Source organism: Equus quagga, chromosome 3, assembly GCF_021613505.1.
Source record: "Equus quagga isolate Etosha38 chromosome 3, UCLA_HA_Equagga_1.0, whole genome shotgun sequence".
Classification (NCBI taxonomy): domain Eukaryota; kingdom Metazoa; phylum Chordata; class Mammalia; order Perissodactyla; family Equidae; genus Equus; species Equus quagga.
The window spans coordinates 12,285,509-12,302,209 of record NC_060269.1 but is presented as its reverse complement, the minus strand read 5'-3'; the positions used below and the strand labels follow the sequence as shown (position 1 = coordinate 12,302,209).

The 16,701-nt window shown below is 40.2% G+C and overlaps 1 protein-coding gene across 2 annotated transcripts in view; it reads right to left on the bottom strand.

Annotated features, from left to right (window-relative positions):
• Positions 1-11,307, bottom strand: part of SYNPO2 (synaptopodin 2) — a 160,711-nt gene extending 149,404 nt beyond the window's left edge. Inside the window, exon 1 of one of the 2 annotated variants that reach the window (XM_046655908.1) lies at positions 11,063-11,307. In XM_046655908.1, coding sequence (XP_046511864.1) covers positions 11,063-11,167 — 105 coding nt within the window. In that variant the 5' untranslated portion in view covers positions 11,168-11,307. The remainder of the gene's footprint in view (positions 1-11,062) is intronic. The other variant, XM_046655909.1, reaches the window with a different exon arrangement.
• Between the last annotated feature and the right edge of the window lie 5,394 nt (positions 11,308-16,701).

Sequence of the window (16,701 nt, the reverse complement as noted above, 5' to 3'; positions counted from 1 at the left end):
GCAATACTCAACTTAAAACTTTACAGAATTTAAACCAAACAATAATGTTTAGAAAGCTCTTCATGGATGCAATTAAAAATGGCTAAAATAATGTAATATGGCAACAAAACAAGATGTATTTATTATCAGCAAATATTGTTGGAGATGCAAAGAAAAAAGAGGGGCCGGCCCCGTGGCCAAGTGGTTAAGTTTGCATGCTGTGCTGCGGCGGCCCAGGGTTTTGCCAGTTCAGATCCTGGGCACGGACATGGCACTGGTCCTCAGGCCACGTTGAGGCAGCGTCCCACATGCCACAACTAGAACGACCTGCAACTAAGATATACAACTATGTACCAGGGGGATTTGGGGAGATAAAGCAGAAAAAAAAAAAAAGAAAGAAAGAAAGAAAAGGAATCAGGAAAATGGTAGAAATAATATTAAAACAAACTACATGCTGGAGGAGGTTTGCTGTAAAGTCAGATGAAAGAACATGTGTTCCCGGTATGTTTCAGCCTGCAGTACTTTCTAGATGCAATTTCAATATTGAAATAGACGAAGAACTATTCTTTTAGAGAGCTTATAAAGAAGGATGCTGGGGATAAGTTCTCAAGAGTAAAGGAATTCTTTAAAATAATCAATGTTTTATGGGGAAAATGAAAACAAAACCACTGATCAAGCAGCTGCTTGAACAGGGATTAACAAAGGAAAGATTCTAGAGCCAGGAGATGAAGGTGCCTCACATAAAATTCATTCAGTGGATTAACTGCAGGCAAGTTCATACAGCAAAATAAACTGAAGATGGAAGTAAAAAGTGCTGCCAGATGTTATCAATATGGTTCATTTTATAAAAACTCACATTTAAAATATACTAGAACCTTTAAAACACGTTGCAATGACATAGGGAAAAGCTTTTGTATCACATAGAGATTTGTGAGGTTCGACAGTATCTCTTGCAAATCCTTAAAAGAGCTGTAGACCTCAAGGATGTTTCACAGTTTTAATGGAGAAATGAATGTTCCAGATTTGTTGACCTTTTCCGGAATGATAAGTGGTTCTTGGTTGTCGGTTACTTGGTAGATATTTTGGGAGAATAAACACAATGTGACTCCTAACAATTAATTGGTTGGAAAGCAACTTTAAAAAAAAAAAAAAGAAAAGAAATGGATGAAACAGAGAGAAGATTTTGGAGTTGTGGAAAATGTTTCTATCATGTGATTTTTCAGGATGAAAAGTAAGTGTGTTATTCTTTAAAATGTCAAATCTGCACACTTAATTGGAAAAAAGAATTTCTAACTGGTTTCCATGTTTCAAATAAAAAGTATCAGTGACATTTTAACACTAAAATATAAAATGTAGCCCATTCCAATTAGTTTGTGAGAACGGACGGACATTAGGGAAGATGGAAATCTCCCCATCAAATTACAACAAAAACATTTGCATTATCAGTTAATGAGAAGGAAAAATGATTTTCAGCTAGCGATTCTTTTCTTCAGTGTGGATCTACCTGTTAAGAGGTTACCTTTTTCAGCCATGACAGTCTTTAGATTCAAGTGTCGAGATAAATTAAAATTTCACTGGACCTCTGAATCATTGTACCACATGGGGTCACACCAAGATTTAAAAATCATAAAGTCTGTCAATCATATTGCTCTCACTAAAAAGAACTCTGGTCAGTGAGAGTAAATAGACTTTTTGTGTGCTGTTAAAGTAAAATAAAAATTACTTTTAAAAATATTGCTTATTTCATCTTTATCTTGTTCTTTTAAATTTTATTTTTGATATGCTGTGTACTATACATAAAATAATAGCACAGCATTACATATGTATGTATATATATCCCATTTATACATCCTATATATATAAATCATATATACATATATATGATATATAAATGGAATATGCTCAAAATAGTTTTACCTAAGGAGGCACAATCAAAACATTTTGGACACCATTGGTCTAACGGAGGAAAAATTGCAGCCATAGGCCATAGCCAAATTCCATATGCAGCAAAGTATATGGTAGGTGAGGTGAAAGATGTGTGTGACAATGGGAACAAAGGAGAGAAACTGTTTACCTCTGACTAGAAAATTGAGTCAAACCTCCCAGAGAACTGACTTTGAGTAGAGTCTTCCGGAGTGAGTGAAATTTCCACGAGCATAGAGAGCAGGTGCCGGGGAAAGGGGTGGACGAGCATTCCAGCCAGGACACAGCAGGGATGAAGTCTCCGCAGCAAGAAAGGCAAGGTGTTTTGAGAGAACTGTAGTATTTTCCAATGGCTAAGTGCATATTTTGGGGAGTGGCAGGCGTTGGGGCTGGACAGTGCGGCAGGGACCAGATCTGGGAGGACTATGGGTACCACAGAGGGGTCGTGAGCGTGGGAACAAGCCACAGTGCAGGGGGCTTTGGCATCAAAGTGGTGTGACCTTAAGTCATTTACTTAAATTCTCCAAGTCTCAGTTTCCTCTTCTGTAAAAAAAAAAAAAGGGTAATAAGGCTATTGTGAATGAAATAATTCGTAAAGTGCTTAATGGTCTGTACTTCCTAAGAGTTTTAAATGTTGTGGTTATTTTGAATGACCACGATGGGGAGATTTTGAGGTATTTTAAGCAGTGATTGAACAGGTGATTTAGAAAAATCTCTCTGTAGCGTGAAGCTGAGGAACGTGAAACCGAAGCAGGGAGACTGTCAAAGGCTGCTGGTAGTTATCTAGGAGACAAACGAGGGCCCGAGATGCAGGACGGGGAGTAGGGACCCCGCACGAAGGGAGGAAGAGCTATGGAGGAGGCAGAAGGTCAGGACTCAGTTACCACCTCCATGTGTTGGTTACACCCCTTTACACACCCTGCGTGATAAAATTCTCAAAAATGGTCCTACTGCTTGAAACTTTTGGCTTCAAAAATAAAGTAGCATGTCATAGTTTCTAAGAAGACATGGGAAATCTGATAAGAAGAAAATCAAAGAAAAGCTTTCCTTCAGAAGACAGAATTATGAAACTTTCTAGTCTATTTCACTTCCTAAATTATTTGTTCAGGAAATAAAAGTTTCAAATACAATGATTTGACACTAATTTAAATTAGTGAAAATACACAATGTCAGAACAGGAAGAGTAGGTTTGTTTGACGGAACCACAAAAATCTCTCCATCATGGTCTGTTTAGGTCCTCCTTTCCCTCTTAACTGGCTGTTCAAGCTACACTAGACCCAAGAGTGTCATGTGTAGGAGCTTAGAAGACAAACCCTGGAGCCAAACTCTCTACAGGTGAACCCAGGTCTGGCTTTAACCACCTGTGTGACCTAGGAAGTCACCTAACCTCTTTGTGCCTCTGTCATGGGGAATCCTAAATGGAGGTAACCTCAAAGGGTTCTCTCATTATAGTTAAATGGCGATTAAAGAAGGGCCTGGCACCCAGCAAACATTATATATACGAGTTTCTTAAATAAAATTATGTCCAGAAGGTGTTAAAGGCATTAAATGTTTGGGGGGAAATGACACCATCAACCGTTATTACAGATTTCTTAGAGAAAAAATAATCTGTGCCCTAAAAGGTGAAATTCAAGCCAGGTCAAGTTTGGTAAAGGTGAGGAAGGAAGAGAGGTCTTGCCTAGGCAGAATGAGACAGAACATGAGCCCATAGTTCTGCTCAGAAAAATCCATCCACTACATTGTTTTATCAGCCCAGTACCCACCCTGCTTCCAAATAAACGTGGAAAAGCTAGTCATGGGCGAGGAGGATATAAAAACCAAAGACCCACCGAGAGGAAAACTATTTATTACATAATCAAGTGACATGATCTTTCATTTACAACATTTCAAGTGGTAACTCCACCACATGTTTCAGTACATTTATCTGAAACACACCAGATTTATATGCCAGTATAGGAAAAACATATCCAGCCCATCATAACACCAAACTCCATCTACATCACCAATGACCTGCCACAGGTCAAGGATCTGACCGTGACGATACCGTTTGTTAAGAATCTGGCCATCTCTTGTTAATAATAAGAAAAGAATGGCAAATAATTCAGAAAAATAAAGTGCCTAAAGTAATTCAACACCATCCATAAATTCTCACCGAGGTGGTCAAACAATGAAACAGCCCCCAAAGAGCAAACATTATTTTGTTTCTCAGATGAGCTTTAACCTCATGAAGTTGTTTACTCTGTAAGATTGTTTAATGAAGCTGATGCAGGAATTCTCCACCTCCTTGTAACAAAACCTCATGGCATCTGGTGTCATCATGATTCTGCTAGAATAGACTCAAGAAACATCTTGGAGGCTATCTACTTTTCATGTTTATTTACAAGTAAACTGGCTCCCTTTCCAGTCTTGTCTCTCATTGCACATTGTTTGGAAATGCGTTTCCTGCGATCCTTTTCTTTAGTCCCATTAAAAGAAGAAATCATTACAGGTGTTTTTAGGGATTAAATCTTAGACTGGTGACATTCTGTTTGGTAGAATTCTGTACTGAAGTCACTGTAATTTTCAGCATTATTAAATGATAGTCAGGCTGATGCAAGAAATGGCACGATGCCACTACCAGAGGGAAACAACTACATTTGACTTTGAACTGCTTTACATAACTTTTTTTTTTTTGGCAAATAGTTTATGTTTGGGAGGATCAGTTTTTTTCCGTATAAACAGAGTAATAAACTTTGTCTATTCAACTAGTATCAAATGAGATAACATATGTTAACACACTTGGACGGTTGTAAGATAGACACATTGAAGTATTCTTCGCTAAATACATAAATAAGCTTATGTTCTTGAACACTTATTAACCAATAGAGGGAGACAAATTATTTTGGAGGTTATCCTGTCTTTTAAAACCATTACCATGAAAAATATGCAAATATTATCCAGTTAGGTATAACGTTTATGTCACAATGATATTACATCCTGACTTTGGGAATTTGCAATATGACTTTGTTTAAAAACAACAATCACCTTAGTTTAATATCCAATAAAAGTTGAGAGTACTTCCTTCTAACTTGAGAGTTCTAGATTCTGGCCGTAATATTCAAAAAACATTTTTAGACTCACTGAAAGTATGTATCTGCCTAACAGTGAAAAGCATCCTGGGTTATGAAAGTACTGATTCACATTGGACAAAAGGAGAAGAAAAGGAAAAAGGAGTTCTTTACATTTCTTATTAAGCCTAAAGCCAGATTTGCATTCATTCTACGCAAAAATAGCTTCAACATGGAAGCCGTAGGAGTTGGTGATGTGTTTTCAGGGCCAATCTGAAATGACACGTGATCGATAATATGAACCTGTGTGATGGAACTGATGTTTTTGAGGCTTGTTCACTCATTCAGTTATAAACAGGAAACTGTTTTATGTCTTTCGTATCTATTTCAACTATGATAAAGCCAAATCCCTGCTTTAATAATACTTTGGTCAGATCCCACGTGCAATGCTGGCAGCTTTTTGTTATTAAAACAGTCTAGTCCGATAACAGCTTCAATCTTATGTCTGACTCCAAGCTCTCTCCTAAGCACCATGGCCAGGCTGGGGGCTCCAGGACTTGACATAGGGAGGAGGGTGTTGTCTGCTCTTTACCCACCTCCCTTGAGCTCCTCCCAGGTTGAAAGCAGGGAGGAACATGGAGAAAGAGGGGGAAGGTAGATGTATTTACTCATAGCCAAATGAGGTGGCGTTTCTCTCTTGGCTGGTTGTTGTGCTTCTCTGGTTAACGTTGAGCAGCCACCACTGTCCTCTCTGTGGCTAGTGTCCAGCATTTGCTGGAGCACTTGTGTGGTTTCTTCTAGGAGCCCTGGAGGGCTTTGCCATTGCACAGTTCCCCAGCACAGGAAATAGGGCTCCAGCCCACCTCTTCTATATCCCTTCCAAGTCCCCAGTAGTTCCTCAAGATGCCAGCTTGTTCCTGCCAGCCCCTGGCTAAGAGCTTGGCCTTTCTGGGAAGGCCCAGCAAGATGGCTGAAATTCTGCCACTTTTTCTGTGACAGTCCATGGGAAATGCAAACATCCTTGCCTTACCAAATGGACAAGTTCCTATTCATTGTCTCTCACTCTCTCTGTCTCTGCCTCTCTTTTGCTCTCTCTCCCCCTGCATCTTTCTCAAGTTTTATTCCCCTCACCCACCTCTCCCTATCCCCATCCCAGCATCCACATAGGTACCAAGTAAGTCAGAAACGCCACTGACAAAGACATACTATCAAGGAATAAATTCCCAGGCTCCTCTCTTGCAGGAGGCTCCAATCTATACAGTGATCATTTTTGAGGTTCCCAGCACCTCCTCTGTTCCCCCAAGCCCACCCATCTTGGCTTCAGAAAAGGAAACTCTTCCCACCACTAATTATGACCTGCTCACAATGCCAAGGACTCGGACAATTCTTGCCTCTCTCTGGTCCTCGTCTTATATCATTGGGAAAGGGGCAATGGGGACGTGCTAGAAGGACATATGCGCCACCTTCAGTATGCCCTATGAAGACAGATCTGGCCTCAACTTTCTACAGCAGTGGTTCTGAATCTTGACCACACATCAGAATTACCTTTGGAGTGTTTACAAATCTTGATGCCTGGGGGCTCCCCTGAACAACTAAATTAGAGTTGGATGAACACCATGGTATTTCTTTTTTATAAACTCCCTTTTGGGGACCACCTTAACCTACCTTTATCCTCTCAGCACCTGTTTCCGCCAATGCAGAAGGAGAAGCAGACCTGCAATCAAAACCCATCATTTTTCATAGCTTAACCTCTGGCGAGTAACTTAGCCTCTCCATGCCGCAATTTCCTTATCTTTAAAATGAGGATAGTTTTCATATTGCTTCTTCAGTTTGGGAGATCATTTGAGGAGATAATACCTGAAAAACTCTTGGAACGTTTCCTGGTATATAACAAGGACCTGATAAATGCAAGCTACACATGGGCTATGTCCAGATAATGGCAAAGTTCATGCATAGTCATTATTTTATCTCGTCTTTCAACACACAGTGATCTGTCTTAAATCATGTAATTCCAAAATAAAGATGTTATAAAACACCTGCTTGATAGATTTAGCTAGTGTGCACTGAATTCTATAAGTATAGCTGTTTTTAGAATTTCTAGAAAGTGCTCAAAAAGTCAATAAAAAATGAAGTGATCAGTCATGTTTTCTAATAAAGATCTTACCAGCTTTCCTTATGTAATAAGGAGCTTTATCTTGAAGTATACACATTCAAATACATTAAAATCTCTCTTTTTTTCTCTTTAGAAATAGCTATGTTTCTGGAATTATTTTATTTAACACATTTTAGAAACCTCACTGATAGCACTAAAGGATAAGAATTATGTTATTTGAATGTGCTTTGCCTAAATACATTTGTATTCAATCGTTTAAAAAGAGAATATACAGTAATAGATGAGAAGCATTAAATCCACTTCTGCCTCATAAAATGGATGACTGTAATCTGTCACCTCAACTTTGTTAAAGCTATTTGAAACTCTGAATTAAAATTCAATCGGAGAATAAGTACCATAGTGGTCTATAACTTTTGAAGGAAGCTTACATTTCTATACATTAAAACATGTAAAGGATAAACATGTTTTACCTAAATATCTAAACAGGTTTTGTTCATTATTTTCAAAGTGTGAGCTATTTCTGAATTGTTCATACATTTTGTTTGTAAAACAAAAATTTCTCCCCACTTCTTTATAGGAAGATTTTCCAAACTCATTTGCCAAGAGCATGTCCAGACGCATAGCCATGTAAGCACATGTTCCAAAAAAGAGAGTTTTGTAAAGTAAAAGTGCTAACATACTTTCATAAGGACATCTGCACACACACAAAGGGGGTTTTATGTTGTAAATTTGTTTCTGTGGAGGATCCCTCAGAGACACGCTTTGCAGAGTATTGTCTTATGACTCTGGGTTAGAAATGTTTGCTTCCCATCACATGTATTTAGAACACAAATGGAAAGATATATAAACATCTAAAAACCAGGCTAATGTTACTGATTATTTGGGCCTTTTAAAAATTCAATTTATCCTTGAAAACAAAACAGAATTTTGTGGCCTTGAGCTTCAACGTCAGTGAAGAGTTTTGATTGTTAAAATTTCTGATAGTGATCTTTAAAAGCTGGGATTTGCCTACAGTTCGGCCAACCACCCGAATACTAAAAGCCTTTGAACATCTCTCAAAAGTGACGAAACATGACACAAGAGGGATGTTTATTGGGAATTATAAAGCTATTCAATTTCTGATCATTCTTAATCACATTAGACTAGGTTTTCCTTTGCTATTTCAGCTTGCTAGATTTTCATTCTGTATAGAATTATGGAAAATGTAAACACTAGATATTTACAACAAGGCAAAAAATTGTTATCTATAGAATTTCTTGGTAGCATTCCCATTTTAAGAGGCATGATTCAAGCACTGTCTGTAATTTTCCTTTCTTTGGAAATATATCTTTGCTTCAATTTCCAAATTATTCCTTCACATGTTCTTCAAAACTGTGAGCATTTTGTTTGCCAGCAACCATCCTCTTCCCAGCGTTTCTGCCTCTCCCCCCGACCCATCCTCCCACCTGAAGGTAAGTTGGCCTAATAAGTATTACCAGTCCTTGGAAGAGGAGAAGGTCTTTGCTGAGCAACACTGACTTCACTTTGATCTCAATGAGAGGCTATTGCTAGCATCAAGTTGACTTAATGTTTTAAATGAAACACAGTGATCCCAGTGAGTCCACGGCCTTGATAATGCAGAAAGTGACAAGCACTCTGCTCTGAGGGTTTTCTAGAGCAAATAATGCTGGCATAAGACATTAAATATAATAACTTTGAATTAAGGGAAAAAATAGACCAGCAAAAGTGAGCATTGCCATAGTAATTTAGAAATTATATGTTCTTTAGAAGGCTCACTAGTCAACTTTTTACATATGGAAGAAAACTAGACTGCAGACCATCGTGTCGTGTCTGTTTCTGTCCCTCTCTCTCTTTCTCTCTGTCTCTGTCCCTCTCTGTCTCTGTTTCTCTCTCTCTCACTCACACACACACACACACACACACACACACACACACACACGAGAATAATGGCAAAGATCCAGATGCTTTAATAATGATCTTTTGAAAACCACAAATATATTGCCTGGGTATTTTATGAAAGATGACTTGGGAGGAGAGCAAGACTGAATTTTTTGACCCTCACACAGCCTAACAGCCTCTCTGAATCCTGGTAAGAGGGATGCCATCAGCAGAGAAATGCCTCCAAAGCACCTTTCACTAGCAATTTTCTTCAATTCTTCAAAAAAATCGCTACACGGTGGTTCCACTTTGAAATAAGCACACGGAGAACTCAAGAGAAACCCACTACCCACTCTATTCTTAAGGTCTGGTTACGAAACAGCCACCAGGGAATTACAGCTTCTAGTCATTTCTGTCCTCACATTTTAACTGGTAGGCAAGTGCTTCTAAAACTGAATACTCTTAGGACTGTTGGATCCTGAAGTATCATAGAACCTCACTGATGGTGAAGTCCAATTTCCTCCTTACTTCTCTCCTTTCCCACTCCACTCAAAATTTTTATCTCTCTCTCCCTCTATACACACACACACACACACACACACACACACACACACAACCAATGAGTCAAGAAGGGCTAGAGATTTGTGTCAGGCCTGGCTGCAAGTTAGATCAGAGCTGGAATTGGAACCCAATCTCAGGAACTGGAGCCAGTCAACTCCTATTCTACACCCAGAACAAATGCACTTCGATCTCACAAATTCTACATATTCTGAATTAGGCGTTAATATTTTGTCTGATGTCGCCTGCCATTGACTCCTAAAGAAACACAGTGAGCCATCTTTCCGTATCCTTTGTCACTGCCAATTCCAAGCCGAAGACCTGAGGCAAAAGTTACTTAACCTCTCTGGGCTCTTTCCCCTGGGCTCTTTCCTCATCTAAAATTAGTAGGTTGACCTGGAGAGTTCTGAGAAACTTTCCAGTTCTAAAAATTCTGCTTTTCACCTCCTGTTTTATGCTCCATTCTTGATGCTTGAACTTTTCACTAGGTGGCAGGATTCCACCATCGCATTATGAAAGGATTTTCTGATGGATGCCTGGGAGCAGAAAATTTCAAAGAAGCTCCTTTCTTTACAGTGAATGTTAAAAAAAAAATCCAAAAGGAAAGAATAACTACAAAGGCCAATGGCACATATGTTTCATAAAGATCTAGATCCATTTTTAATGAAAATATAAAATAGAAAATGAATCGAACATGTTCTTTCACTTAGTACCACAATTTAACACTAAAATCAGGTAAAATTCTGCTTATTTTCTGACATATTAAAATTTATTTTAAATGAACCTCAATTAGACCGTACCCAATTCCCCTGAGCAAACTGGTAGTATACTGAGCTAAGAAACAAGCAATCTAATGGAAACAAAAACATCAAAACATTTTAAGTCGTTATGAGATGCATTTCAAAGTTACCTCTAAGTTCCTTACAGTATATTTCCAGTCTCTGAATTTTATTTTGAGCATTTAACCAAATGAATTATATGCTGGAAGAGAGTACATGGATTTTTGCATTTATGGGTCAAATCCTTAAAAGAGTATTCTTTCTAACAGATTTTATGACATCTTCATCCTGTTTTGAAAATTATTGCCCCAGATTGGCCTTTTCATGAATGCTGCCTACTACACATCTACCAGCACTTTATAAGAGCCCGTCAAATAGCCAAGCCAATTGGTTTTGCTGAGCATTTCTTCTCCACCGGAGCCAAATAAAGTGACAAGAAACAATAACTCAACCGTATATTCTAATATTGCCTAGCTGAAACACTCCCAAGTTCCCAAATGTCGGAGAGGTTCATTAAACCAGGCTTTTCTTCAGCTGATAAATATGGCACTTTTTTTTTTCTATCAATTGCTGGTTAATTACATATCTACTATACGTCACTCTCCAAAGTTTCTTTGAAAACAAACAAACAAACAAACGCACATCCTCGAAAAATTCAACATCAGCAAAGAAATCAAACTAATATGTAGACTTCTGAATCAGAACTTGAGAAAACCATCAACAGGTTCCTTTCACTCCTTGCCTCCAGGCACAGAGCGGCGAGAACATCTCTTTGGTGGTCCTACCTTAGCAACGCGTAAGGGCTCCTTCTGCTCCTTGCCACCTTGCAATCTGAACCCCCAGGGTGCCCCTCCGGTCATGGAAATGCAGATAAAATCCCCCGTGCCCATTTTCTCCTTTTAGCTGGGTAGCATGAAGAGCCTGAAAAGACAGACGAAGCCTGGGTGCGGCTGAGGTCGAGCCACGGAGGCAGGACTGGGGCGCGCGGAGCCTCCCTCGCAGCCGCCGCCGCTGCGACTTTGCGCCGCTACTGGGAACATTGACAGGGAGGCAGAGGCGCTCGCTAGCATCCAGGACACAGCCTACTCTTGCGTCACGCTCCTTTGCTCAGCCCACCTCCAGGGAAAGGAAAGAGCCCACGCATAGGAGAATGTCCCCATCTGGGGCAAGATGGAGGGGCAGGGAGAGCCAACATTCTCTAGCACGAACTGATTAAATACCAGTGTTTAAAAGAAAGCAAGCGTGATTGAAAAACTTTCCTTCAATAATTCTATAAATAGCAGAGGACGCGTGAAGGTTTTAATCTTCAGGCCAGACTGACATCCTAAAATATGAGCTCTGAGAACTCAACTACTAGAGGATTAGATTCTCTCAAATAAATGTTTTGAGAATTAGAACACCGATGATTGAAACAGACAAAAGGGAGTTAAAGTGGGCTAAATTATTATTTTTCTAAGCGTTTACTGTCTGCAGCCTGCAGAACTAATCCCATAAGAGGAAATAAAAGAAAGCAAAACATTTATGTTTTTAAAAACGTCCTGCTCTAAGAAGTACTTTTCTGAACTATAATATATATATTTAGAGGAAGGGGGGAGGAGAGGGAAGAAGGGAGAAAAGAGAGAAAGGGAGAGAGAGACAGAGAATCTCCCCCTGGAACCTACGTTCTTATTACTATGTCTATCGCATGGTTTGGGTTAAACGTGTTTCATTTTCTTCCTTCCTCAGTAGGAAGGAAACTTCTTAAACCTGAATAATCACCCAACTGCATATAATGCCACTTACAATTTTCTTATTTTTATAGTCTCTCATGGTGTGTTCTAAGTCTGGGTGGTCCAGTATAAAAGTTGATTTTATATGCAGTCTAAAATATTTTAATGTTTTAAATTTGAATATAATCTACAAAAAATTGCACAAATGGAACACTTTTATTTTCCCGTAATACTTTTATTTTCCATAACATTCATCCACATAAAAACAGACTAAATAGAGCCAGCCCCAGTGGCCCTGTGGTTATGTTCAGTGTGTTCTGCTTCCGTGGCCCAGGTTCAGTTGCTGGGCTTGGACCTACACTGCTCTGTTAGTGACCATGCTCTGCTGGCAGCCAACATACTAAAAAATAGAGGAAGATTAGCATAGCTGTTAGCACAGGGCGAATCTTCCTCAGCAAAAAAAAAAAAAAAAAAAAGAACAGACCAAATAAAGAAGAGGCTGGGAAAGTTAGCTTGTTTTCCATGTGGCACCAGACACTTCACCTGTTTCAGTACTAGGAAGCACTATATGATGGACATGTACCCAGCCCCACTCCCCAGAAGCCAAACGTGTTAAGAGAGATTATTTGTGCTCATCACTGGAGTAAGGAGACTGACAGCCTAGGAAAGGCTCTTTGAAGGTCGCGAGGCCCAGACACGCGTCCCAAGCTTGATTCTCTTCAGAGAGGTAAACCAACTTTACCAAAATCTTTCTTTTTAAAAAAAGACTGTTACAAGTGACATCCTAAAATGAATTCTGAGAATGAAAGAAAAAGAACTGTTACATTTGTTCTTTCCACTTTCTCGTATCTCTTGTGCTCCTCACGCCCTCCAGTCTAGCTCCTGTCCCCACCATAGGATACGCTCTCAGCAAGGTCACTCATTACCTCCGTGCTTTTGTGCAGCACTTGATGTTAGGGACCATGTCCTCCTTAAGTTGTTTTCTTCCTTAGGCTGCTAGGACCCCACATGCCCTTGGCTTTCCTCTTGCCTCGCCAGCCACTCCCTTTACACTGTTTCTATGGGTTCTCTCACTCACTCCACAAAATTTAACCTTCCCCTCAATCCCAGATATCTTTCCTTAACTCCAGGCCAACATATCCAACTGCCTATTAATATCTAAAACTCAATATATTCAAAATCAAGTTCATTATTTTTCCCCGAAATTCTGCATCTCCTCTGAAGTTCCCCATCTCAGGATAATCGAATAACCCATTACCTTCCTCTTACACCTGGTTGCCTTCAACCCTGACTTAAATGTAAATGTGATGCTGGAGGCTGGAACAGGTGCAGCTGTATTGTGACCATTAGGTAAAGCCGAAGATAACTGCAAAGACATTAGTCTTAACTGAACTAATAATGATAGCTGTCCACCTCCAGTCCTCTTACTGTGCAACAAAAATAACCCATATTTGTTTAAAGTGTTCTAGGTCCAGTTTGTTGTTACTTGTAGCCAGCACACTCCTAACTGCTACACTCAGGGAAAAGCTTCTCCATCCAACCAGTTCCTCCAGAGAACCAGGGACTCAAAAATTGCTGTAATTTATTGAAGATTTACTCTGTATGAAACTTGACATAAAGTATTTTATTTGTCCTCAAAGCAACCATGCTAGGTATTATTAGTGTCTCCCTTTTACTGATAATTCACTCAGCCTTAGATCCTAAGTGGTGGAGTAAAGATTTGAACCCTTGTCTGCCTGAATTTAAAATACGTGTTCTTACCCCTGCTCTCCTGTCTCCAGCCCTTGTGTATTGCCTTAGGCTCATCTCGTGCATCCAATTACTTATTAAGACCTATGGATCCAACTTCTAAACAGGTTGCAAATCTGCCCCTTTACTCCATTCCCACTGCTGATTACTTCCATCTCTGGCCCAGATTTCAACAATCTCCCAACTAGTTTCTCCATGTTCCAGCTTTGTCTCCACCCTCAATTCATTTTTGACTCTATAGTCGGGGTGAAATTTCTGATATGCAGTATCTATCTTCTTTATCTTCTGTTGAAAGTCTTTGAGGGCTCTTAGAATAGTCAAATTCCCTTATAGAGATAACACTTTCTGCCTCCCACCCCTTACTTCTTCTCCCACGTCATCTCTCACCTTGAGTTGTATGATTCAGACACCCAGAACTACTTTTAGTTCCTCTAACTTGCCTTGTCGTTCCATATGCTAAGGCATCCTTCCAAGCTTTCTAGTCCTCCCCCACACATAGATCACCTGATGATTCTGACTCATCCTTCCGGCCTCAGATTGGATGTCCCATTCTCCAGGAAGCCTTTCCTAGCCCACCCCCAGTGTCCAGGTGAGGGGCTCCTTCCACGTGCTCCCCTTACTCTGAACTTGCCTGTCATTCTAATAGACTCTTAAATTGTCTGAGTCCTACCCTGGATTATTAGGCCTCTGAGAGTAGGGGTCATTTCTGCTTCATTCTGAATTGTATCTGCAAGTCTAATACACTTTCTGAAACCTAATTTGTGTTCAACTAACATGAGTAGAATGAAAGAGCAGGGAAGTTTCCTCGGAATAAAGGTATAGAAAAGGTGAACCAAAGAGTTCTAATTTCTTTTCTTTTTCTTCACTTCATTTGACTTGGGAAAATCTGAAATAGAGCCAAACTCTTGAATTCTATCACTTAGAGACCACGTGCAATAGGTGGTGGCTGCCTCCTTAAAATTTTGCCCTTCCCCCATTGGGTCGTAACTGCTGGGTTAGGTAAAATTGATCCTCCCGCCCCAGCAGCATGGACGAGTTGGTTGATCTAAAGCAATCAGAGCAATCTCTCCTCCTCAAGGCAGAGATTACTTCAGGAATCAGTACCAAACCCAGGCCTAAATCAAAGACATTCCCCTGGCCCCAGTGATTAATTCACATAAAGTCCAATCACCGGAAAGCTCAAGACTTTTCAGGATGGCTGTCAGGGGCAATATCCTTCCCCCATGAATGTCGATAGCAGCCAATAGGGGAAGCTAGCATGAGGATGAAACCACTACAAGGTATGTAGGGAGAGAGTCCCCCACGGGTCTCTGGTGCTCCTACATGTCTTTCTGGGTGTGTCAGAATTCAAGGTCCTAATGCTTCCATTCCTGAGCTATTTCTCAAGGCTGTGTTTGCAGCAAGCAAGCTCGAGAGATGCAGTAATGTCTCAGTCTGGGACAGAGAGGCAGTTTGCTAGATGACAGTTAGCCAAAAACAAATTAAAAGAATGGATCCACTAAGCTTAGTGTTCCTTAGCTATTATGCAAACTCATTGTGTGTGTAGCATCCATCTGGGTCATATGTCAGCCCTATGAAGTTTGAGGCAGACGAACTGGTATAAATATGCTAATGTCCATGCTGCTTGCTGCTCCGAGTAATAACGTCCTTTGTCTCTACCCAAGAGTGTCGTGTCTTCTTTCGACATCCAGGAAACAGTAACAAGCTAACTTGGTAGCTTGCGAGGAGGGTGAAATGGAATCCCAGATCCGATGGGGTGAAACTGAGACACCAGTAGAAAAATGGAACCAGGGCCCTGGTTAACCCAATACATAAGCCTGCTCTTCATTTTATTTGGGATTGAAGAATAAAGGCAAGAGCAAAAACGTTAGTTTCTTAAGGAAAAAAAAGTGACTTAAGTGGTTTTGAAAACAGCCTTCTTAGCTAAGTCTGCGTCTATGCCCTTTAACTGATTTAACAATGTATCAGATGCTCTGTTTTATACTACCATTCATTCTTCATTCACTTGGCTATTCAAATAATACCTATACTATCTTTCCCAATTTTGACAGCACAGTAAGATATCTTAGCCTAACATGAATGGGGAAGGCACATTATGAAGCAAACATATTCTATTAGGAACGACTTCTACAATAATTTCGCATTGGCCACCTGTGCTTGGCTCATACCTCTTGATTTTTCTAGTTCAATTGTTCACTCAAAAATACCATTACTTTGCCTTTTGAGCTAATGTCTGTGATCACTTTCTAATTATTCGAAGTCCTAGAAGTTGCTCTTCATTATGAATAACATAGTAACACATTTTGGGGGGCAGTGGGAATAAAGCACCACAGCAAAAGAAGTGAACATTTCTTTTGGTGTTCTGACCGTAGTTCCAGTATATGTGTGTTGCGGGGGGGGTCCCCAGACCAACAAGCAATCTCAGAACATCAGCAGGATGTCCAAGAATTCAACTCAATTCTGCCACTATCTACCAGAAAGATAGTGTCAGATCCCACAGATAAGGGCTCAGCCCCACAAGACTATCCGGCCCATCTCCACTCACACACACTTCAGACACCAGTTGCAACCCCAGCTGTCACCTGTGCTTCTGACCAACCAGCTATAGGTCAGAGGTTCCAAAGATCTCTCTTTGAGTTTGGTTAATTTGCTAGAGTGGCTCACAGAACTCAGAGAAACACTTACTTACATTTACCAGTTTATTAAAGGATACGATAAAGGATACGGATGAACATCCAGTTGGAAGAGGTGCATTGGGCAAGGTATGTGGGAAGGTGGGTGGAGCTTCCATGCCCTCTCCAGGCATGCCACCCTCCCTGCACCTCCACGTGTTCACCAACCTGGAAACTCTCCTAACTCTGTACTTCTGAGATTTTATGGAGGCTTCATCACATAGGCATGATTGATCATTGACTCCATATCCAGCCCTTCTCCCTCCTCAAGCATGGGGGATGGGGCTGAAAATT